General features: G+C 42.6%; 3 protein-coding genes and 1 non-coding gene across 6 annotated transcripts; 2 read left to right on the top strand and 2 right to left on the bottom strand.

Moving 5' to 3' along the window:
• Positions 1–982: 982 nt before the first annotated feature.
• LOC118510030 (uncharacterized protein DDB_G0271670-like) lies at positions 983–10,725 on the bottom strand (the record flags this gene model as incomplete). Its single annotated transcript, XM_036051418.1, has 3 exons — positions 10,682–10,725; positions 1,708–2,043; positions 983–1,256 (listed from the first exon to the last, which is right to left on the bottom strand). Coding segments are annotated over exons 1-3 (654 nt in total), but the record flags the coding sequence as incomplete, so codon positions are not given.
• Positions 4,314–24,447, top strand: LOC118511231 (synaptotagmin-5). 3 transcript variants are annotated; one of them, XM_036054066.1, is made up of 6 exons: positions 4,314–4,890; positions 21,468–21,701; positions 21,838–22,019; positions 22,145–22,500; positions 22,585–22,705; positions 22,872–24,447. In XM_036054066.1, exons 2-6 carry the CDS (start codon positions 21,496–21,498, stop codon positions 23,534–23,536), a joined length of 1,530 nt encoding a protein of 509 aa, XP_035909959.1. In that variant the 5' UTR covers positions 4,314–4,890; positions 21,468–21,495; the 3' UTR covers positions 23,537–24,447. The 3 variants fall into 3 exon arrangements, with proteins under 3 accessions (XP_035909959.1, XP_035909961.1, XP_035909960.1); XM_036054068.1 differs by lacking the exon at positions 4,314–4,890 and adding an exon at positions 15,176–15,829; XM_036054067.1 differs by lacking the exon at positions 4,314–4,890 and adding an exon at positions 15,176–15,833.
• On the top strand, positions 12,152–14,393 carry LOC118511233 (trypsin-1-like). Its single transcript, XM_036054070.1, has 2 exons — positions 12,152–12,595; positions 12,669–14,393. The coding sequence occupies exons 1-2, from the start codon at positions 12,439–12,441 to the stop codon at positions 13,430–13,432; spliced, it is 921 nt and encodes a 306-aa protein (XP_035909963.1). The 5' UTR covers positions 12,152–12,438; the 3' UTR covers positions 13,433–14,393.
• Trnan-guu lies at positions 16,871–16,944 on the bottom strand. Its single transcript has one exon. It is a non-coding gene; the product is annotated as a tRNA-Asn (tRNA).
• Positions 24,448–25,454: the final 1,007 nt, after the last annotated feature.

The raw sequence follows: 25,454 nt of genomic DNA, 5'->3' as shown, positions 1-25,454 counted from the left end.
TCTAATTCTACTACCATAGAAAGTGTTTTGATTATCGCGGTACTGGTTTTTAGAACGAAGGAACTCGGATCGAATCCCATTCGGATCATTCTCTCGTGCGCAAGGTTGACTGTACATCTTTCGGGCAGCTCGAGAAATGACGTGGTAATAGAAAAAACTTAGAAAAAAATGTTGCATAAGAAGTAGAAGAAAGAGAAAAGAAGAGGAAGAGAAAGAAGAAAGAAGAAAGAAGAAAGAAGAAAGAAGAAAGAAGAAAGAAGAAAGAAGAAAGAAGAAAGAAGAAAGAAGAAAGAAGAAAGAAGAAAGAAGAAAGAAGAAATAAGAAATAAGAAAGAAGAAAGAAGAAAGAAGAAAGAAGAAAGAAGAAAGAAGAAAGAAGAAAGAAGAAAGAAGAAAGAAGAAAGAAGAAAGAAGAAAGAAGAAAGAAGAAAGAAGAAAGAAGAAAGAAGAAAGAAGAATAAGAAGAAGAAAAAAAGAAGAAGAAAAAAAGAAAGTAGAAAAAGACGAAAAAGAAGAAAAAGAAGAAATGAATGATGATGGTGAAGAAGAAGGGGAGGAAGAAGAAGAGGAAGAAGAAGAAGAAATAAGAAGAAGAAAAAGGAAGAAGAAGGAAGAAGAAGAAAAATAAGAAGAAAATGAAAAATAAGAAGACGAGGAAGAAGAAGAAGAAAAGGAAGAAGAATAATAATAAGAAGAAGAATAAAAAGAAGAAGAAGAAAAAGAAGAAGGAGGAAGAAGAAGAAGGAAGAAGAGGAAAATTAAGAAGAAAATGAAAAATAAGGATAAGAAGAAGAAGATAAAAAAGAAGACTAAGATGACGAAGAAGAGGAAGAAGAATAATAATATGAATAAGAAGAAGAATAGAAAGAAGAAGAATAAAAAAGAAAAAGGATAATATGAAGAAGAAGAGGAAGAAGAAGAAGAAGAATAATAATATGAATAAGAAGAAGAATAAAAAAGAAAAAGGATAATATGAAGAAGAAGAGGAAGAAGAAGAAGAAGAATAATAATGAGAAGAAGAAGAATAGGAAGAAGAAAAATGAGAAGAAGAAGAATAGGAAGAAGAAAAATGAGAAGAAGAAGAATAGGAAGAAGAAAAATGAGAAGAAGAAGACGCAGTTGAAAAAGAAGAAGAAAAAGAATAAGAAAAAGAATAAGAAAAAGAAGAATAAGAAGAAGAAACAGAAGAAGAAGAAGAAGAATAAGAAGAGGAAGAAGAAGAAGAGGAAGAAGAAGAAGCAGAAGAGGGGGAAGAATAAAATGAAGAAGAAGGATAATATGAAGAATAAAAACAAGAAGAAGAAGAATAATTAGAAGAAGAAAAAGAATAAGAAGAAGAAGCAGAAGAAGAAAAACAAGAAGAAGAAAAACAAGATGTAGAAGAAGAATAAGAAGAATAAGAAGAAGAAGAAGAAGAAGAGGAAGGAGAAGTGAAGGAAGAAGAAGAATAATAATAAGAGGAAGAAGAAGAATATTATGAAGAAGAAGAAAAAGATGAAGAAGAAGATTATTTTTTTTTTATTCATAAAGAACGGCCTGGCCCTATTGCTTAAAGCTATATTACAAATATAAGTACAATTCACGATGGTTTGGAAACATTTCCTTCTCCAAACCGAGAAAGGGCACCTTATCCTGGGTGAGCTCGGTTGAAGAAGATTGTTATGAAGCAGAAGATTATTATGAAGCAGAAGAAAAATGATGAGAAATGATGATGATGATGATGATGATGATGATGATGATGATGATGATGATGATGATGATGATGATGATGATGATGATGATGATGATGATGATGATGATGATGATGATGATGATGATGATGATGATGATGATGATGATGATGATGATGATGATGATGATGATGATGATGATGATGATGATGATGATGATGATGATGATGATGATGATGATGATGATGATGATGATGATGATGATGATGATGATGATGATGATGATGATGATGATGATGATGATGATGATGATGATGATGATGATGGTGATGGTGGGGAGGAAGAAGGTTTCTGTGTTTCTGTTTCTGTGATGCTTTTTTATTGCTTTTTCTGTTAAAATATTCTGAATTACATGCATGTATTTTTTAATTTTTTTATTCCTTCTTTTTATCTAGAGTTTCAGATGGCGTTTTCGGATTCGTATTTGGGCATGGTAAATGGAGTAAAATTTAGGCGTGTGAACTAGAAATCCTGTCGTAATTACCGCATGGAACATACTTATTGACGTCATCAGCTGGTTCAATGATTTACGTCAAAATTTTGTACTGTTTCCTTTTAATTTTATCTAAACTATCAGAATATTCACTCAATCGTTTTGTTCACCCTTTCTGCAAAATGCGCAAGCAATCATTTCTACCTTAGAGACATTTATTCAAAACGTGTTTATTCGCTGCAATTTAGTTAAATGTTCTATGCGAAAGCTAATGTTCCGCAGGCATATAAAGGCCATAACACTACACGCTAGCATCTCAAAAGCAACACTCGAAATCACACTTCGTTACTAACACTCTCTTGTACGGATATGGCAGCAGCGTGCACCGGCGTGGATTGTGTTAAATCGTTGGCACTTAGAAAATCAGAAGAGGCTGTTCTTAAAAGTGAATGTTACGAGACGGCACCGTTCGAGTGGTTTTCGAGCGCACGCTCACATACATTGAAAGGAAAGTGCATGCTTTAGAATCTTTTTTAAGAACGCTCGTCAAGTACCCTCCCACTGACGGACAATGTAAAATGCTAAGAGGGAGTGCAGAATATAACCTTACTTGAGTTTAAATTTGTATATGGAGGAACAAGTTGTTCAAAATTTAATTTTGTCTTCATATTAAAATAACAAATTAAAAGTATTTGATGTAACAATTTTAATAAGCGATAGAGTGAAAAACTTTGAGGATAAATTCAAAGCGCTTGGAAAGTAGCACAACCGCGAGAAACGAGGGATGCCACTGTTGCGTGTACAAGATACCTGTTGCATCACAGAAAAGAGACGAGAGTGAGAGAGCTTTATGGCTCATGTGTGAAGCTTGCGCATAAAGCTTTTGTTGTAAAGCTTTAGCAATTTTAGTTACAGGAGTTTGAATTAAACGGACAAAAATGTAACCAGACGTTGAAATATATGATTGTAGGAATTGTAATTAAACTATGAAGTGGTGATGCATGTAATCTTAAATTACAATTAAGTTATTTAAAAATACGTGGATCGAATGTAGTTGGTTAGGTAATTATTTTTTACATACATTTGTCGCAAATAAAATTAATATATATCCGAAACCTTTTAAGAGCTCCAGAATAAGTTTAAACAAGGTAAATTTTTTAAATTTTTTCTCTGATTTGAAATGTTCTTCATTACTCAAAATATTTTTTTAAATCCTTATCATACCTTAAGTCCTTTATAAGAGCTTTGCAAGAAAATTGGATGCAACAGTTTTATTTTTTCAAGCTGCGCTATCTTATCTTCAACAAACATTATTCAACCAAAACGAAAAAGTTTGACTTATCAAATGATACTTCATTCAGCCAGACATTCAATGGTCAGCATCGCCATGCATCGGGCAAGTTTTGCATATGCTACCGATTCGCTATTAGCTTTATCACCCAAAACGGTGAACTTTACACGAATCTTAAAAGCTATTACTCTTCCCGTTTCCCGGGACGAACCATCCATTCACACACCTAAGACAGCATCCATCATCTAGCGTCTTCCGCCACTGATAAGCGATTGGCCAGCACTTTCCCCCAAGCTAAACCATCTATAAACGCTTCGCCGTCAGTCCGTTCGTGGAGCCACTGTGCATTGTGGTGAGTGATAGGTAGGGGCCCGAAACATTAATTCATTTCCTGCCAGGACGTGTGTAAACACCGGGACCGCGACATTATTTGCTCTAGTGTGCTCACGCTCGCCGGTGCACGAGAGTACGCATCTGTACTACCACCCTAAATTCCGCTGGGACTCGTAAAAGGGCACGGAAATAAATTATTGATCAAGGCAATCGCTAGCGCGATCGTCGGCACCGTCGGTAGGGTCCCAGTTCTAGGGGGAGAGCTTTTTTATTTTTGAAAAATAAAAATAAACGCTAGCACGGCACGATGGAGGCGCCTAGCTTTTCAGTCCGTGAGCTACTGGGCACTGGGTTACTCAGCGTAATAGATGGAGACGCCTAGTCTTTGTAGAACTGAGTGACATTCCAGGGACACTCACGCTTCACGCTACTGGAAGTGTGAGTGTGGCCACACGGTATCGGTTAGGGATATTATCGCCGAAACGAGTGATACGAATACGATAGGCACGTTCGGACAAACCAACAGCGCTATCAGTAGCGTGCTGATCTTCTCGCCGAGGTGGCCACATTTGCGACAGGTCGTCGCTGCCGCCACCTGTAGTCGGCAGAAAAAAAGGTGTGCACTGCGAACTACTACTGGAGCAAGCTAATATCGATTTTTGCTCACCCTGTGAAACGGAAAACGCTGAGAGGGGCTACGGACGGGCTAGAGTTCATTGGTTGAAGGCAGCCCTTACTGTTTTTCGGCAGTGAAAAACGATAACAAATGGTCCGGGTAGTTGTGGCACCGAGGGGTGTGCTAACCGGGGTAGGGCTAATTCCGGAAATGGTAACGCATTGCTACTTTACTTCCCTTGTGAAGTGAAACAAAGTGTGCGCACGGTGTGACAAGGGCGCGCGCGTGTGTTCTTTCTCCCATCCAAGCTAATAAGAACCAGATCCAGCAGATAAAGCAGCTGGAAGTGATCGGTGCAAGTGGTGCGAATAGAGTGTTAATACCAGTTGAAATCATTCAAGCGCCGTCGAGCATGTGAGTGATGTGTGAATCATACGATAGCATTAGTGTCACGCCGTATTACCATCACCGGACGCGCACCGTCAAGGTAAGAACTTCCCGGGCTTCCAGGCACAACCACTTGGCTAGAGTGCAGGCCACTTGTTGAAGGGCAAGCAAAAAAAAGAGAAGAAAAAAAAGACCCAGTACGATGACAGTGTGCTTTAGGGCATGGGTGCCCGGGTTGGGAATATTCATCGGCACGCGTCCGTTGGTCCGGGCTAGCTGTTTTCCCAACCACTGCTCCAGGGGGAAAAGTTGTTGGACGGGTCCAATTAGAGTGTGTGAAGGTTGTTAGTCCTAATGAAAGATTGCTGGCGATTGTTGCTACGAGACACTTCGCATATCTGGCCATCCATTGTGATTTGCGATATTGAAATTGAAGCTCGTCTAATGAGAAAAGTTACTTTTCGGAGCGCGTAAGCGGTAAAGTAATGTCAAATGACCTTGTACGAGCGATGGGGAAAATTTAAGGTTTGAAGTAGTTTTTTCGTTCGGTACCATAATTGTGTTAAAAAAGTTGCAAATGCCCTTGAGGCGAAAAAGCGTAATCTAAGTCATATTTTAAATTAGAAGAAAAATTTAGCATCAGTTTTATGGATTCATTTATGGATAGATCAGACATTATTTCATTTACGATAAGTGAATGTAAACCAAATTTTCCCATGGCAGGCACATACAGTTTCATCTCATTAGAATCTCTTTAGAGTGTTAAAGTATTACTTAAAATTGATACTTAAGAGTAATTGTAAGGTTATTTGGTTCCTGCAACTTCTGGACAGTGTTCAAGATGTAGTGAACAATTCTCAGGTAGAGGCGAACTTGATGTCCGTTGGACTTTCACGCACTTCCTCCACTCTGCTCAAGATGACTTATACCATCCACAGGTAAAACTAGACAGAAATATTTCAACTTTTTTACTGTTGAAACCTAAGAAGGAATAGGTTTTATCTTTAAATAGTTCACTTTAACGGAAACAAAGTCCCAGAAACGACTAGAACATTCCTAGTTCAGCTCGGAAACACCTTTAATCAAAATTAAGTATACGTACTCGGCAGAGCGAGTGCAAGCGAGGGCACAAATTTCCACGTTACAACGTCTTAGCATTCCAAGACCTGTGGCGTGCTGCACCGACCGTACATCGCCACTGCACCAAAGTTTCTACCCTGTGTTTAATTTAAATGTTTCGAAAAGTTGCCTCAATTTTCACCCCGCTTCTTACTCGGGGCCCATGCATTAAAGCCATTTTCTTGGCGTTCGACATCAGGCCAGCGCGTGGAAATAAACTTCAATCCTGCTGGCTGTACGGTTTTCAGTTCACAACATATATACATATTATTCCTTTTACATCGATAATCCGCTGCAAGCAATCGTACAGCGCTCGGACGCTCGAAGAAACACAGCAACATAATATTGACCTTTTGACTTCATTTGCTTGCCCTCCCCCCGCATCGTTACAATGTGCTGGTTTAACGTTCAGGCAAACGCCTTACAATGGCGAAACCGTTATCAGCAGTATGGGGAAGCACGTAACACGTACAAGCGGAAAATATTTGCATTTCATTTGCATCCTGGGGTTTTTTTGCCCTACGCTGGGCATGCTTTCGCCATAAGGACGTTGATGGCTATTGTGAACATGTTTGGTAGTGAAACCGAATAAGAAAATGTTGGTTGCTAGCCATTTTTTCCCCAGCTACATATTCGTTGTTGTTTGATGCATGTACACAACCACCGAGAAAAAAAATGGGAAACCGCAATTTTGAGTGTGTATGACAGCAGTTGGGAGCAAAAAACGGGAAGCAACCATGTAACGATGATAAGCAAATTGGTAAACTCTTTTGATGGGGCGGATTATTCGTACGGAAAGCTTGCGATAACGAACGCGATGTGCGTGAGGGGGTGTGTATCGTACAGATATTGTATGACACAGTAGGGAGAAGGAAAAAAAACGCCAATTTGGTCTAATAAGCTTTCGGTCGGATGTCTCAATTGCTTGGTGGTAGGTTTTATCGCTACCTCATAATCCGGATGAGCAAGATATCGTTGGGTTCATGTGTTTGTGTGTGAAAGAACGAGTGTTAGAAGGATGGAAAGTTTCTTAACCGCCGTCATATGTAGCAGGGCATGCGACTTCTAAGAATGATAGCCATGCGATGAGACTGACATCTGACGACACATCTGCAAAATGTCATCCACAAGTATCCGCCAGAGAGAGAGTCTAGGGTAAATGATGATACTCCAGTAGCACGTGTAGACTTCGTCCTCTTGGCTTAACGACCTGCGGGATAAAGCCGGCAATATAATGCCTCAGTGATACAACGTAGTGTTGGATAGTCTACTCTCACTAGCGGGGGAATGGTCTGGAAGGGATATGAGCCCCGGTCCTGCTGCGTGAAGACAGGGCGCCGCTATCGCCTAAAAACGTGAAGACTAAAAGCTACATATTCTTGCGCTTCTTCCTTGGCACTACAACCTCGAGAGGTCTCGCGGCCTGCCATTTTTGGCTTTCTGTTGCTTCATTTTACCCGTAGCTGGATAGTCAGCCCTGTGTACGGGAAGATGATCTGTCTGGATGGCATTTGAACCCCAGTTCTGCCGTGTGAAGACCAGCGTCGCTATCGCTTCGGTCTCCTACAGATTCAGATTTAGAATATATTTTGTAGAGCCTTTAAGCAAGATGCTCAGCACTACAACTTAAAACGTAGTTCTTCAAGCTTTCCTGTTGTTGCTAAACTTAGACATGAAAACTGTGAATAATGCTTACTCCCTTAGATAAGCTGACGTTCGAAACGGTTAAGCTGAAAGTGTTTTTGAAGATCTGTATTTTATATATTTTATCTAGAAGACATTTCGCCGAGCTCACAGGGGATTAGGTGCCCTTGCACGGTTAGGAGCAGGAAATGTCTTCAAACTAACGTGACATGTGTCCGTTTTGTAATCTAATTTTAAGCATTACAGCCAGACTGTCCTTATAAATAAAAAAACTGGCAGTCATTTTGCAAAATGGAGGATTTTTTCATCTGAAAAATTTCCCTTTCCAGGCGAATATGATACTTCAACCGTAAATCCTTATCAAGGCAGTAGTGTGGCTGATGTTGGGTTCTCCGTATGAACCTTACGTTGTGGTGATTCGTCTTGTAAGAAGAAACCATGCCTATGCTCGTAATTGATATGGCCGTAACAAGTTAACAAAACTTCATATGAGGCTTTTTTCCAGACAATATGCGATACCTAAAGCTTCCAGACAGGACACAGGGAGCAATTATTTTTCGCTCTTCCTAAAATCTGTGTTTGGCCTTTAAAAAGTCATCCCTCCCAAGCCTTGTACACCTTTTCTTCTAAAACATCTTTCCACAATTATCGTATCTTGGCTGACCCATCTACTGTTTCTTTGCATATCTTCCCTCATCTCATCATTAAAACATTTACTTCAATACTTTGAGCACCGTTTCGTCAACAACCCTTAACCTTTTTCGAAACGTTTGCCCGTGAACAATGATGATGTTCCTCCAATTTTGCTTGCTCCTCTTCAAACAAATCCCGCAGATGTGAAGCGAGTAAAGGAAACCCGTTCTTTTGTCCGGTTGCGGCAAACAGTTGGAATCCTTTTACCCTCGCTTGAACCACCTCGCCAGGATCGACCTTAAACGGATCGGATGGCATGTCCCTGTTGGGCCATTTTTGGTTTTTTATGTGAACCACCGCATACATACTCCGTGGCTCCAGCATTACTTTTGCTCCGTGAAATGGCATTAAGATTCATCGCATGCAGCATCCGCCTTCCGATTTCCTTTCCGGGGGTGGAGTTAGCAGTTGATCAGATTTTTTCAACCTCGTTCGAAGCAGAGCACAGAGCACACCACAAAATAAAAACGGTTGAGGATACGAGCTCGACAAGGATTTTGGAGGAGTCCTGGGGTGGGGAAAGCAATATATATACTAGCTCCAATTTCATTCGAGCGACTTGTTTATGTACTTTCCCGGCAGACGCAAAAGTTTTTCTTCCGTAGCTCGTTTTGAAACACATCCCTAAAAGCCCGCTCGACAGCAAGCGGGACAAACTTTGTGACAGTTGTTAAAGCGTTTATGTTGCTGTTCAAAAGCTAAAATATGTACCTGTTTTTATTTGTATTGGAATTAGTGTTGGGATTCCATTTTATCTGAAAATAAGAGATGAAGTTTTTTTGACAATGTTTTAGGTAATTTTGAACTTTTCATTTACTTCACATGTGCCGAATTTAAGCGAGGCGATCCTTATTGTACAAAATAAATTAATTTCAATCAAGATATTAAGTCCTTTGGTAATTAAACGTGATTTATCGAAGCAGAGAAAACAAAGAAGCAATAAACAGCTTGCTTATTATTACAACGCTCGCTTCTTCCCGGCCGCACGCAGGCAAGCCCGCAGGATATCGTCCACGTGGACGGCTGGAAAAGCCAAAAATGATATTGATATTGATTGCAGTTACACCTTGGAGAGCGATGGAGAGCGAAAAAGAAGGGCAATAAATTAAGCAACCAGATGCCACGCTTCCCCAGACAGGTAAAATTTAATTTATTTCCCAACCCGAAGGCCACAGCTTCCAGTAGCAATGCCTCCAAGTCATCAAGCCATCCGCGGTTTGCAGCAGCCAGCTGTTTGCCAATGATTTATCTGTGTAGCGTCGAAAGACATTATGGTTTCACGAGCCCACCCGTGGTGGCCCCCCTCCCATTTTGTGCTATCGTTCCGTTGCGCGGGTAAAGTTTTCCGGCGAGATGAAAACCCCGCGGACGAATTACCTGCGAAATGCGAGTCGAAGACAAACCTTGCAGGAAAGGGGTTTTGGGCGAGCTTTTCATGGTCGCGCGCTTTATTTTTATCACTGGACCGTGTTTTCCTCGAGACCGAGCAACAACTAATGATGCTGGTCGTTTGATGAATTGCTTGACATTAGTAATCCGCGAAAAGCGTCCACGACGCTTTGTGTTTGCAGCATTGCGTGTGGCTTGCGGTCACAGGACGCGCATTAAAATTCACGGCCAGCATCGGTAGCCAACCGAACTTTGCCAATTAGTTAGCGAGCTTTTGTTAATTGAGATACCCCGGGTGTAGCTATGCAAAGGCGCAACACCGTGTTGTGCTGTGTTCTGAGAAGTAGTATAATGCCTGGGGGTTATAATTTGAAATGAAACGGGGTTTAAAGTTAAATTTACGGGTTAGGGATAACCCATCGGTGAAAGTCGTCAAGAAGGATTAAGGATTGTCAAGAAGGATTAAGGGTTATGGTAAGCTGGAAAGTGCTTGTGGAAACGATTAAGAGCGAATTTCGCTAAAGGATTTCAACTATTGGTATAATAAGCTATGGCCACAAGGATATGTAGTGTGACTTTAGCGCCGTCGCCTGCTAATCCATTATCCCTACCAATCTGGCGGACCGGAGCCTGGCGATTCTAATTCGTTGCACAATGGTGAGATCTTCATACAGCTCGTAGAGCGGCTCCTCCATTGTCTTTCCACACATACCGGACGAAAATCCTAAGAGCCCAATACGGGCCAAAAATGAGTACTAAGGCTATAAATGTTGTTATAAAGTCCCAGATTCTTCCGTCGCAACAGGTATTTTGCGTGGAAAAGTTTCCTCAGGCTTTAGTATGACCGATTGGCAGCACGCACCCTTGCGCGTAACTCAACATCAATGTTGTTATCGGTGCTGACTTTTTACTCCTGATACGTGAAGTTTTGCTTGAAGGTGTGGCATCTTCAGTTTGGAAATTTGAACTCGAACTCAAACAAAAATTCATTTCATGCATTAAAATAATCATAAACCCCTTCATCAACATCGCCTTTATCAACTTACCTATCAAGGGCTTCTTGAAGGATCGTATTCGCAGACTCCATCATGTTTATGTACTAAACCGTTCGGTGTCTTTCTCATTACATGATTAGCCCACAGACCTACCGATTTAACCTAGTTTGAATTGCTGCGCAATATTGCAGCCCGACTTGTCTTTGTCGCTGCATATATAAACAGCCCTCAGTAGGTTATCCAAGTAAAAAAATCACGGGGTTATCCAAGATCTTCTTCCTTTAGCATACAATTAATAATTGCACAATTTGTTTACATTTATTTATCATATATTTTGATTATTTTATCAACGTTAAGGCTACTGACTCTCTTTTTGTTTGTATCCCTGGAGATCAAGCCGGCCAGCCTTGTTAGTCACCAAGTAGCTGTTAGGAGTTCTGCCGTGTGAAGTCCTGCAATGCCACCCCCTTTTTATCGCCATACTAACAAGGGTGTTTTAATTTAAAGTTCGTTCTATCGCTAAATGTGTAGAAAAAACAATGTTCAACCCATTAAAGCTGTAAAAAATACCTGAAACTAGCTACAACTATTCCCATTGGAAGCATTAACCCTCCCCGACACTCAAATTCACCATAATCAAACACCTTACCACCGTACCAAAGTTCCGCACAAAGTACCCACCCAACTATTTGCCGCCAACACCACCATCACGAATGCACGAGTTAATGTGTCCAAGCGTTGCGACAAAGTTTCTCTCCCTGAAGCAGTATTGTACACACCACGAAGAAGCGTGTAAAAGGTTAGCACCGATCTAACTGTCCGCACACAATATCGCTTTGCGCAGGAAAAGAGGAAGCACTCCTGTCGCCTGTTCCATCGATGGGTTGCAAAGTTTCAGCAAGCAGGGAAGCTATTTTCTGTTCGTTGTTCAAGCGTGTTTCTGTCCAGAAAACGTAAAAGAACGCTTGCACATTCGATCCCGAGCCGGTGAAAGGCGCTAAGAGATTCGTTCCACAAACGGGTGCAAAAGTGCAATCGTGGTGCTTTCTCCCGGGGTTCCCTTGTTTTGCAGCTTGTACGGCTCCCCCTGTTCGGTGTCATGCTTAATATTAACCAACTGGGCAAAAACTGGTTCCAAACGAACTATGGAAGTACACACGGATTAAAAGTTTCGTAGTGCGAGCTCTTCCGAGAAGATGATGTACGCAGAAGCGGGCGATGGACTCGGGAGATGAAGACGGTTTAATCTTGTGCGACTTGTGTTGTTGTGCGGTGGCATTGGGTAAAGGTCAATCTTGTTTGTCTTGAGATTGTCATGCTGTGGGGAATTGTTTGCCAATATGGAGAGTGTTGTAGCTGGTTACTCGACTGACTCGAAATGACAGAATGCTGGTTGGTTTTACATCGATAACGGTTCGCGTGGGTTTCGTGGCTGTTGTTGAGTAACTTTATTTTATTATTTGACTATCAAGACATTTCACCATGTTTTATTGTTCAATCATTTATTAAAATGTTGTTAAAATACATATTTCAATAATTATTTTAAAATTTATTTTCTTTAAACTTTTCAAAGTCGTTATTTCGGTTACACCTTCTCCGAAGTGTTGTTTTAATAGATTGGTCGGACTCTTTGCAACTTGCACTTCAATTACTCAACTTCATAGCTCCTCCGAGGTTTGAATGTCGAGTTTTCCGCAATATCAAATTTTTCCCACTGCATCGTCGAACCTAACCACACTATCCACTGGCGTCTCGTGAACGCATTCTTCGCTTATTGCGGGCGCAACTGCACACCGCCAGTGCTAGTGATGCATACGAATCGTCGCAACGGAAATCGCACCCTCAAGCAAACCAATAAAATGCACGCGCTTAGCCATTGTACGTCGCTCCACTACTGGAGGCTCGCGCTAGTGTCCTTCTGCTGGCTGGTCAACACTCAGACCAGTGTCGGATGTCCAGCTTGTGGTTCGTATTGTCTACGGTACTGTAGCTGCAATGCGGATATTAAGAGTGCTTTTAATCCTCTCTCCCGGTGAAGTTTGCGGTAAGGATTCCGATCCCACCTACCGAAACACGTTGCGTGTGATCGGTGGCAACGCTTCCGACATCGACCAGTTCCCCTGGATGGCAGCCCTCTACTACCGGGAACGATTTACCTGCGGTGGAAGTTTGATTAACGATCGCTACATCCTAACAGCGGCCCACTGTGTTGCCCGGCTAAATGCGGCCGATTTCGAAGTGTACCTTCGACGTCCCAACATCGCCGTCCTGAACGTGGACGCCATCCATCGGCGAGTGACACGGATCATAATGAATCGCTACCAGGAGCTTAGAAATAACAACGATGTAGCACTGTTACTGTTGAAGGAGCCAATCCTGGCAGAGGACGGACTCGTCCCGATCTGTCTCCCGGTCGATGGGGCAAACATCGATGGGAAGGAAGCGATCGTTACCGGTTGGGGTACGACGGACAGTGGCGAACTGTCCGAAGAGCTGCAGCAGCTAACCGTACCCATCCTGACCAATCAACAGTGCCGGAAGTCGGGTTACTTTCGCTTCCAGATTACGGCCAAAATGTTGTGCGCCGGGTATCTGGAGGGTGGGCGTGATTCGTGCCAGGGTGACAGTGGAGGCCCACTGCAACTGGCCACGGGTGACAGTGGCCAGCAACAGATTGTGGGCGTTGTGTCCTGGGGCAACGAATGCGCCCAGCGGAATTATCCTGGAGTGTACGCAAGAGTGACCCGGTTCGTGAGCTGGATTCGTAGCCACAGCCGTGGTGCTTGCTGGTGCACGGGGTAGAAGGACTCCTACGGATACGGTTTGTGCAGGTGACAGTGAGCAGTTCATTTTCCCGGAGAGCTGCTGGATTGAATGGAGCGGCAAGTGTTCGAATGTGAGGTGAAGGCGTAGGGATGTCTGGGGAGCAGAAAAATGGATTACATGATGAATTTTTAAGGGGTGCAAACGGCTGTAGCTTCTCGAATCTGCCGGAGACAGATTATCTAATAAAAGAGCGTATTCTTCAGGAAAATTTTATCCAAGCGTATCATTCACCCAATCCTCGAGAAAGACAGTTCAATGGAAAATTCTTCTTTTTTTTGGAAACAAATTCTCTTCTTAAGAATTCCTTAAGCACCCAAGTCCCAAGAAGCAGACCGATAGCCGAAACGATCCAGACATGATTGGACAGTAAGGATGTCGGAAAGCCGTCAATCACAGAGTTTAAGAAGAATGAACATTTTAAATGGATCCTTTGCCCGATTGGTTTCATTTGATTGATTGGAATTGTTGTTGCGTAGGACGCGCTTTGTTAGAAATACCTGGTAGCGTAAGTTTTATTGGCATGCAATTACTCGGAAGATCGGCACGCAAAGCAACTGTCTGGCTGGTATGGTTTTGTCTAAAACAATCGGACAACTTTCGCTCTGTTGGCTTCACAAGCTTAAGAGGTAGCGTTTTGAAGCTGAAGATGACTATCACCATCAATCAGCATGAATCATAAATCTAAGATGAATTATTCAAAAGGATTGTGAATGAATCACACGCTCGGTTGTCTTGGGAGGTTTTGAAAGAAGTATCGTTAATGTCTGGAAGCGAAGAATTCCAAATGAAGAAGCGCCTTTTCAAATAAAGGACCCACGGAAGGATAAACTTTCGTAGCTTTAAATGCGTTCAACTTTAAAGTTTTATCAGTATTTCCTTGGAAATTGAGTGTCCATTGCTATATATGCCTTGGAACTTACTAGATTTTATAAACCAACCGTTACCGTTTCATAGTAATGTTTCATAGACGATTTAACCGTCTATGTTTCATAGACGTCACAGCAAGACCACCAAGCAAGTCACCAAAAAAGCTAATTGAAAAGAGATTTCCAACCTCGTCTCAAAGCTTCCGTCACGAGAAAATCTTCATCCTCATCCTAAAAGGTCCCATCCCATCGTGAACCGGCACACGATTTAAGCCATTATCCATCCGCAAGTAAACAGGGGACCGGTACACTCGCAAACAAGCTACGATCGAGTGCCATTTATGAAATAAAAGCTTAACAGCGAATTACGAAACGGCTGAACACACGCATTTTGATCGAAAGACATTGCCGCGAAAGCCTGGCGCTCGCTTTTGTATTGCTGTACACCGTTGACGTTCCATCCGGCCCGTTCGCGTGTACGCACGTGTGGGGAATAAGGTGGAAGTCTCTAATTTTTCGCCAACCCATCCTCCAGGGAGCATTGAGGGAGTACGCCTCCCTGTTGGAGGTGGCAGGAACTTTAATCTTTTCTCTTTTCGGTACCCGTGAACTGGAACGGTGGGCCGCCGTTGGTGCTTTGTTGTTGTTTGGGTAGTCGCGTTTCACTGAAGCCAGGTCGGCAGGCACAACCGTACCGGAACGGCAACACGTTCCGTTCGGTTGGTGCAAAAGTTTGGATGCTGCAAGGGATGCGCATGCTCCCGGCTGGAAGTACTCGGCGAGTGTCGTGAGTGGAACTCGGCTTGGAAGAAACACGCTTCACGGCGGTCGGTTAGAAGGTGCGAAGCCATTCTGGTTTCAGTAGAGTAGCAGTGCGGTGTTGCTGCCAGTAGTGCTGCCGTCGGGCATTCCTTCGAACTTCCGTGGGAAAAGCTCTCAGGTTCGGAAGCTGGAAAGGCTAATGGCGAATCAGGAGCGTCCGCTTGCTTCGCCAGACCTTTGGATATCGTGACTTCAGTTTGATCGTAAAAGTTGGACAAGCGTCCATTGCTGATGAGTTCGAAGCTTGATTAGCTGGTGACCTACAAGTGGTAAATCGATTTCCATCCCGCACTCCGATAAGAAGGATCGCAAAAGTCCCGGCGGTGATACATGCAGGCACAACATAGTGGCCAACGGTACCTTGCTGCTATCGTAAAAGTGTATTAAAACGGGGTTGCGGGACAAATTGGGCGACATCATTTCAAACATATTGTTTGCCACAACGGAAGGCGCCAGTCAAGAGAGCGAATTTATAGTGAAGTGCATATCGGTAAGCGTGTGGATAAGGATAAGCTACAGCCGGCCAGCCAACATGACCAACTCGAATGTGCAATGTGCTCGGTGCGCCCCGGTGACGATCGGGCGAGCGTTTTAACGGGTTTCGCCTTATCGTTCCTATTCATCGAAGTAATTGATCATTTGGTCGCATCAATCGACGGCGGCGACACCGGACACCTCCGGACCGGTAGGTAGGCATCCGCTTCCACGTGAAACGCTACAACCGCATGTGACCGCGTGCCAGGGGGATGTTGGTGATGGGCAAATGGATTAAATATTTATTGCCGTTGCGATGCCATGGTTCGATGAAGCATTGAAAGAGGAGTTTGGCGCCCAGGATAATTGCTAATACACACACGCACACTACAGCCATGTCGTTGTGCTTGGATTGTGATTAAACAGAAACATTTTGAATGATGGTGTTAGCTGGATATATTGCAAATAGTTACATGGTTCGTGTGATTTGATAATACCAGCAATCAGCATGGTAGGGCCACTATTTCTATTTCACTGATGTGATTGGTACAAGGTTCCTGGAAACAGTAGAGTGGAGTGGTACATTACGCTGAAACTAAAATCCGGCCTAAAGTAGGTCATATAAAAGGGCTGTTATTATTTATCTGAAATCTTAATTTGCTATTCTGGGATACATTACCCAGGAGGTCCCCTCTTGTCATGGGCAATCCATCAAAGAAGACATAAAACGTCATAAACGTCACAAAATATGATGAACATCCGGTGCGGGTTTTATGGTGTGAAAACTGGTGTCATATATATTTCAGCGATTATGAGCATGAATTGCGCCCACTACGCTTCTGAAGATAAAAAAAAAAAAATAAATCGACACCACATAATTTTGCGCAAATGAGCGTGAACAAAAAATTTCAAACATGTCCACTAATAGCAATTTCATGCTGTATTTAAATTCGATTGTGATTCGATTTTAATCTGTCCTAATCTTATTCCGAACAATAAACTGCTTGCTAAGCATTATCGGTTTTTAATCATGTAAATCGAGTGATTGAAACCCTGAAAGCTCAATCTACAAACAATAAACCTCTTATAGCATAAAATAGGACAAAGTTCAAATTATGAAAACACTTTGAGGAACATTTGTGAACAGCATCACTCTAAATAAAATGTACCCTATCGTTCCTTTGATTTTTTTTCTAGAATGATGATTTTATTGCTAGAAAAAAGTTACCGTTGTTGAGTAAAAAGTGTCTCGCGCCCCCGGGTGGACTCGAACCACCAACCTTTCGGTTAACAGCCGAACGCGCTAACCGATTGCGCCACGAAGGCACTTGGAAAATGGCGACATTACAGATACAGAAAAAAAGGTCAATCCAAACTTTTTACTATGAAAGCAACAACTTAATTGACTTAGTGTTCATAATGGATTTTTTTTTCGTTTAAAAGAGACGGTTGTATTGCTTAAGGACGAATAATATTGATATTACAAAAAAAGGAAAACTTAATTTAAAGCAAGTTTGATGATGCATAGAACAGTGTGGAAATCGTTATAAAAATTCTTTGTAATTGATTTACTACTACTACAACCTTTTGTTTAATTTTCTTCTAAATTTTATTTCTTTTTTAATATTTTTATTCTTGGTTTTATTTGATTTAAAAATGAAAAACTGTTTTTATTGCTTTTTATATGGTTTTCCCATTCTTTTACTAGTTTTTTGTTAACATTCACTCATTATCTTCATTTTGATGGTAATGATTGCTTGTTCATGTTTATGTTGTTTTTGCTTTTTGACTGCTAATTGTTTAGAGTTTTTTTTATATTTTATTAAACTTTAAAAATGTAGTTGAATAATTATCAAAGTCTACTATCTTTGTAATTTGGTATTACCTATCGTTTTTATATGTTTGATTTTCATCGATTTTTTTAACATTTTTATTATATATTCGAGGATTTTTTATGAGGTTATGATTGTACCTTATGTTTTTGGTCATTTTTAAGTTTATTTTCTTTTGGAAAAGAGCTTTGCACTTTACTAATACATTTTCTCATTTATTTTGAAGGGAAAGTTCATTTTATTCCAATGTTGAAGGTTTTTTGCTTTTTGAATTATTTTTTCTTAGTTGTATTTTCTATTAAACTATTCTTTAAATTTTATATATGTTTTGAATGCAACTTAATTTATTTTATTGTGTTAAATTATCTTACATTGATGATATTATTTTCTGTATGCTTATTATAAATTAATAGTATGTCCCATTTTATGCATTGTTTTACCCCTTGTTCCAGTAGCTGTGATTTCATGATATAACAGCATAAAAATAAGATAAAAGTAAAACATTTAATCATATGGAACTGAGTGATTACATCCATCTCATGTAAATTTTCTTCGAGCCGGTTCCGAAGCTTTTCCTTACTTCGGGTGAGGAAATGAGACGTTTCTAAGAAATTGTTAAAGGCTAAATCCTTCTCCCCGTACCCCGTAACACCCATGTCTCACAAAACGCCGGCTGTTGTGGAGCAATGGTGCAACAATTTTTCTCCCTTTTGCTTACGAGATTTTGTGCTGGCTGTTACTTTCTATTGTAACCATTATCCAAAGCCATGCAGCAGACACTCACACACATTACATTGTCTGCACATTGCACTATTGCACAGACTCCTCCGCTCGTTTAGCGCGTACGATCGCTTCAAAATCTCTCGCACCACGACCCCGGCCGTCGTCTGTTTGCGGAACCAGTGGTGTGAAGGATGTTTTCCTACCGCAAGGCGACGTACCATTCGCAACACATGGCAACACTTGAAGCGATTCTTTTCGCCAAGCGAACCGGCTGGTGAGGGTTGCATTGGAATGGGGTGGACATTTTGCGATGCTGTCACAAGTCTCAAGTAACCTTGCCCAACCGAAACCATTTTGCGTCACGTACCGTGCTGCTGTTTCTAGCATCGGAGGAACATTCCATCCCACCGCTTTGGGATGGAAAACATTTCCCCGTACATTAGCTGGGCCCACCAGCCGGGATCACCTGCCGGGATCGGCAGGCGGCTGTGGTCAAGATATTTTATCGCAGCAAAGCAAGGAAGGATTTACATCATGAAATATAATATAATATTTTTGTTGTAGGGGTTGTTGTTTTTTTCGCTCCACATTTTTCTTTTCATTTCTCTACATTCTACTTTCCTTGTTATCCTTCTCCTGCTGGGAGATACGGTGCGAGACCTCAGGTTGCGATCGTTATTTCCTGCTCTGAGTAAAAAGCAAAATAAATCAAACCATAAATCATCCCCAAACTGGAAGATAAGTTGATGTGGGAAGGATAGTAACGTTTTTTTTTTGCGTATGTGCTGAAGGTTACCAGCGGATGGCTCGAGGGTAAAAATAGATCGAACAACCTTTTTAGAATGGAAGGACCGTTCTAGGGTTTATCCTGAATATCTTTCGTGCATTGTGCATTAAGAGGCATAAAATGTTAGCAATACGGGTCATAAGATGAAAGCAAATGTGGAAAAATGAAAAAGTGAAGCTTTTTAGTGACCATTTATATACTTTCTACCACCTAAACGTAAAGTCCATTTCAGTAATTAAACGTTTCGATTCGCGGAACGGTTCGATGTAATCACCATTCTGGTAGCAATTTTATTGAGCAGCCAATGGCGCAACGGAAAGTAAACTGATCCCTAATAAAAGTTAACAAGCGTATCATTATACGCTCGAACGTCCGATGCCGGACTTCCCTGCAAGCAGTGAAAATGTTGACCAGTCATTCGTTTTAATCGAACCTTGTGCTGAGTAAATTTTCTGCACCACTCTCTGCACGCGAACATAGTTTAAGCTTTTGAAGGAATTGTTCCGTATGTGTATGTTCTGTTTGTGTACTTTAGGCTAAGTGGAGTTTAATAGTAATTGAGAAAGGTAAATAAAGAAAAACCAGATGCCGTCCTGTAGGCTGGGTGGCAAATGGTAATTACGTTTGGGAGGGAAATTTTGAAGCACTGACATCGAGTCATAAAAGTTCAAGTGTCCTCATGCGGGAGTTCACATTGAATCATCTGCTAGGCTATAGAGAGGATTGTCCGTTTACTAATGAAGCATTAAATTACTTAATTTTCATCATAAGGCTTTTGAAGGTAAATTTCCATTTAAGATGAAATGTGAGCGGTCATTGTAGGTGACGTATTGTTTTGATGCAACATAAAACAAGCCTGACGAACACAAAGCTGGAGATGAATGTGTACCCACGGTCCATTTGTAACACCCGTCACAGTGAGTTTCACTAATTGGGAGACTCGACTCACGGGCAGCCACGGCCTGCCACTGTCGTCATATCATGGCATGGCTGTCGCAGTTGTTGTCGTGCCGTTTTAAGATCAACGTGCACGCAATGCAGAAACAGGAAAAGAAAGAAGAATAAAACTATACAAACCCCTCGAAAGGACGTCCCAGGAACATGGGGTAAAAGAGCTAGAGAAACCGGAAGACGAAAAAAAAGCGTAAATTCCACAACCAACCCGATGCCATCTTCCCCTGGGAAAGTGTCCGGAACGGGAAGGAGTGTGATAATGATCGGGTGGGAACATTCCTTGGGGTTTGCCAGGACGCCCTGCCAGGATGCGTGCGTTGGTTCGGGCTGACACAGAGCGTAGGATCACATTAAAGCATTCCTGAAGCTATGGGATCCAGTGGTGGCATCATTAGCGATGCCGATCACGTCAGAAATATGCTTTTTGATTCAATTACGGGTGAAATATTGAACGATGACGTCAGGATTAGTTTGGTGAAGCATGAAAGATGGACGATGGGCACGTGTCTTGCCACAAGATGGCATGCAAACGGTACAGAATAGTAGAGCACAGTGTAAATGTGGTTAGGGGGAGAAAAAAAGAGCGAGCAAAATCGATGATGAATTTGGAGATGGAGATGAATTTAATTAAAGTGTTGTCTTCTTTTTTCCAAAGCGCTCCAGAGTCTGTGAGGTACTGCTACAACCAAAGCTGATTTAAGATGATGTTCGAAGAAATTCATGAGTTTTTGCTCGCAGCAGATGTGCTGCCATTATGCTTCTTTTTCACTGTATCTGTACTGCGGACGATAGGTGTTGGATAAAGCATTTGCCCCAGCTCTTGTTAACACTCCAACAGGTGTCAGCTACAATCTAATCTGGATCGTAACGCGCCGCCCTCCCTAGCGTGACACCAAATAAGAAGCGTTGAATTAATAATTAAAATGGTCGATAGTATCCGCTCCGGGGCATCAGTAGATAATCCTGAACAGATCTGTTAAGCAGGATTAATCTTACTAGCTGACGACAGTTCTTTATTAAGTTTCACCGGGCAGCTTTTGCCATTGCTTGTAAAGCCCATAGCCAGCCAGATTGGGGATGGGGAAGTTTGGAGAGTCTAAGAGCACCGACACTGCACGCCTGCATGCATATCCGGTGATGTGAACTTTGCACTCCTCTTCAATGGGAAGATTAAAATATGCTTCGCAAATAAAAAGGGGGAGCAAAATGAAATTTTCTTCATCGTTGTACTTTGGAAATGAAGCAACAACAAAAAAATGGCGCTTATCGGAGGTTCCAACCAGCATTCAGAGGTTCAGAAAACTTGGAACTGAATGCATTGCACTTTCATCGCGTGAGAAAGTTTATCAAATTTCTATTTACCTTCATTACGAGAGCAACGGAGACTACAGTGTGTGTGTGTGTGTGTTTGCTCAAGCTTTCAGGCTAAAAAATAGAACCCCGCCAAGACATTGTCCCCCAGCGATCACACTGAACCCCCGTAGAATGAATTATTTTTATGTATTTCGATTTTGTATCCTTTCTGGACCGTTTTCCCTTCACCAACTGGGTAGATAACTAGATAGAAAGACCGCCCGCATCATGAAGACCCCCATCGTAAGCTGGTTCAGCCAGTCCGGTGGCGTAAATCCCACCCAGATAGCCATCTACGGTTCGGTATCGTTCCTGGTCGTATCCCTGCTAGGGTTGCTGATCTACATTACCTGCTCGAGGCGGTACCGGCTCAACTGGTACGAAAAGAATCTGCTCGAATCGGCCAAGGAGCGTGAAGCTGCCCAGCGAAGCAGGTAAGAATGCACCGGAACCGCCAATCAATCATACACGTGCCAAACGAGTCACCTGTTTGATGAGCGGGGTGATGAGGCGTTTGTCCCTTGTTCGCTATCGATCGCTTTTCCCTTCTGGTTCGTTTTTTTGGGTTAGTCACGAGGGACACATAACCTGCCCAATTGCGTACAACGTGGATGCCGTTGCCGGGACGTCACGCTATCTAAATCGGGCCAATGGTAGCCCGCAGACGAGGGCCGACCATCCACCGTTCTGGGCGTCGCAGGGTCTTTACCGGAAGAGTGACAGCCGGGGGCAGTTGATTGACACATCGGATGGTGAGTGCGCTTTCTCCTCTGCTTATGAAACTCGGCAGGGATATGGGGACACATTTCGAGCTCCTACCCCAGGACAGATGGGGGCTTGGTTCACTTTGCTCTAAGCCATCTTTTGTTGTTTGCAGAAGAAACTACCGGCGAGGACAGCGGTGATTCAGCCTGCAGCAGTAGTAGGTCAGTTATAGCGGCACCCAGCGGTGCGGTGGCCATCGCCAGCACGGGCAAACATGTGGTGCTCGTTACGTCAAGCCCGGCCAAACCTACCACATCAATGGTGTCTACGGCAACAACTGCTGGCGGCCTGGGGACACCAGGGACAGCCAAGGTTGACAACCAGGGCAAGATCGATATGCTAGACTCGGTCAGCACGTGCAGCACGGTGAGCCGGGACGAGCTCGGCGGTGAGGACGCCCGCGGTGCGATACATCTGACACTGAGCTACGATCCTGCGGCGGGCATCTTGAACGTGAAGCTTGTCGAGGTAATGCGTACGGTGGTGGTCGAGGGGCTCGTCTCTTTCAAGCAAGTAACTGGGGCTTTTTTCGTTTAAACACACACACAATAGGCACAGGACCTGCAGCCCCAGGACTTTAGTGGGACGGCGGATCCGTATGCGAAGATAAGGCTGCTGCCCGACCGGAACAACATGTGGCAGACGAGGATTCACAAGAAAACGCTCAACCCGGGTAGGTAGTGGACGGTGTGGAGTTACTGTGACAGACGATACTTTCCAGTTTAAAGGATATTTAAACGCATTCTGAGAAACAACGCCGTTTGAAGCTTGAACAACGCTAGACCTTCCAGTATTCTTAAAGCACTGATGGAGATGAAAATCCTCTTCCCTACTTCCAGTGTTTGACGAGGACTTTGTGTTTGAGGTCCGGTCGGCTACGATCGGTCGGCGAACGCTCGAGATACTTCTGTTCGACTTTGACGCGTACTCACGCCACGTGTGCATCGGTGGGGTACAGTTCCCGCTCGCCCAGGTTTGCCTCGCCGAACGGATAGACATCTGGCGCCCGCTGCTACCGTACACCGAGCAGGACAACAAGCAGGATCTGGGCGATCTAATGGTTTCGCTGTCATATCTGCCCGCAGCCGAAAAGCTGACGGTCGTCATCATCAAGGCACGCAATCTGCGCGTCATCGACGGTACGCGAAATTCGTCTGACCCGTACGTGAAGGTGTGCCTGTACAATGCGGACGGTCGGCGGATCAAGAAGCGCAAAACGACGGTGGCACGCAATACGACCGCACCCGTCTACAACGAGGCCCTGACCTTCGACATAAGTCGTGAAATGTTGCGCGACTGCTCGATCGAGTTTCAGGTGCTGCATGACAGCCTGCTGGGGAGGAATGAAACGTTGGGCCGGGCGACGGTCGGCAGTGGGCCCGAGTTCCGGCAGGAAAACCGGAAGTTCTTCGACGAGCTGTTCCGTACGCGTGCGGCCACTGCCCAGTGGATATCGTTGTGCGAGCTGAAGCTAAAGTCGGACGTGGTGGCGAAGAAAAAGTGAACGAGCTCAAGCGGGATTCTAGGGGAAGCACATGACACACACATTTTAGCTAAGCTAAACTTACTGCACCGATTTTCGGAAGTCATCCAGTTACGTTTAATGATAAAATCATGAAATTGTTTATTTGTTTGAGCAAGCAACAAAGTAATTTATGGAACTGTTTTATCAAGAATTGATCTCCGAAGTCTCCGAAGTCTACAAAAAGCTCTGTTCATATTTCTTTCTGGTGTCCAGCGTTGGGTTTTCCTGTAACGAAAAGTCTGCAGTTTAAACGATCCTTTAAAGGTTTTTGAAGTTGGAAGTACAACAGAGAGAGAGAGATAGAGAGAGAGAGAGCGAGAACTTCATTTACTGATATAATTTATTCACGATTCCCCGCACCATGTTTCACGCCTTCCTGGAAGCACTTATTCACAGGGGCGTCATAAATCACGTTTGTTCCTATGGCGCACCCCCAACCCAAAATGCACCTCTCCATTTTACAAACGCACACACACACGTTAAATATTTACAACAAAATATACATGTATCCGTATACAAATATCAGACAGAAGCTGGGTGGGAAAGTGGGAAAGCGAACGTAAAATGAAATATGGCCGGGACAGCAGAAAGAAAGGCAACAAAATAAAATATATCAATAAGTACAGAGTAAACGTTTCAAAGTACCACCAATGTTTTTTTTTTTTGTCGGAAACGGAGGACTATCAAACAATCAAGTGCGAATCAAAAACAAAACGGGATACCTACACTAAAGCGTCGGAAGTCGGAATTGTATGGCAGGAACCATATATAGAAGGAGAGAATATAATGAAACATATTTATACAACAACCAAAAACAGAGATAGGGAGAGATGTATTTAGTAGATGTGAAACAACCAAAAAATTAACAAATAAAACTATTGTGTATCTAATCCGGTGGATGTATACTTGAAAGAATTTATCAAACTTTTACTAAGGTAAGGGAATACTGTAGAGATGCCTTGATGACGATACTGATATGGGATGGACTTATTCCATCGGTCGTAGGGATAGTAGGTAAGCTATCAAAGAGCATTCCGAAACAGAAAATCACTAAGACTTTCCCTGAAGATTCCCTGGATAACACTGTACAACATGATTCAACGTCTCTTTTGGAGTACACGCTTAGCTTACCAGATGCGCAAGAATGATCCAAAGACCAACATCTACAACATCAGATCAAAATGTCATGCGAGACTCGAAGGTGCCATCTTCGAGGACGAACTCCTACAAATCAATCCAGATTCTGACATACGCCGATCACATCGGCTATTATTAAATTACCAATTAATCGAATAGGATATTAACTGCACGTGTGTTAGATCAAAAGTTATAGATCGTAGACTGCCTATCGTGATCATTCTAGAGCCTAAGCAGTCTACTTCTCTCAAATCATCCGTCGCGAAGGTCAGGGCTGGAACTTTGAAGAAAAATTTAAAGTCCCAGTACTCACTCTAGAACATGGACTTCGCCTTAAACTGACGGATTGTAGTAAGCCACGGACGAGAGGAAAATCCTCAAAGGTATTATTGGCCTCATATTCGAGGTATGATGATCTCAATATAGTCCAGCTCATTAGACTGGAAAAGGTCTGGTAATTACTGGTCAGAACGGATCGGACGACCTAACCCTTAAAGTCTTCTTCCATGTCCAGCTGAGTCCAACTGAACTCTCCATTTCAACAATTTCTTCTAGACTTCTAGAGAAATTTTCTAGACTCCAGAGATTTATGAAGATGGAACATTCATAACTAACCTTCTTGCTGGATAAATTTAAAGCTAATTTTCTTGTCTCATTCGTTCCTAATATTTCCTCCTAATATGGACATGGTTCCTAATATGGACAAACATATAGTTTTCTTCCATGGTTGTCTTCATTGTAAACTATTTAATGGCTCTTT

The sequence above is a fragment of the Anopheles stephensi genome, chromosome 3 (assembly GCF_013141755.1).
Source record: "Anopheles stephensi strain Indian chromosome 3, UCI_ANSTEP_V1.0, whole genome shotgun sequence".
Classification (NCBI taxonomy): Eukaryota; Metazoa; Arthropoda; class Insecta; order Diptera; family Culicidae; genus Anopheles; species Anopheles stephensi.
Note: the sequence above shows the minus strand (reverse complement) of the source record. Positions and strands in the feature narration are given on the sequence as shown.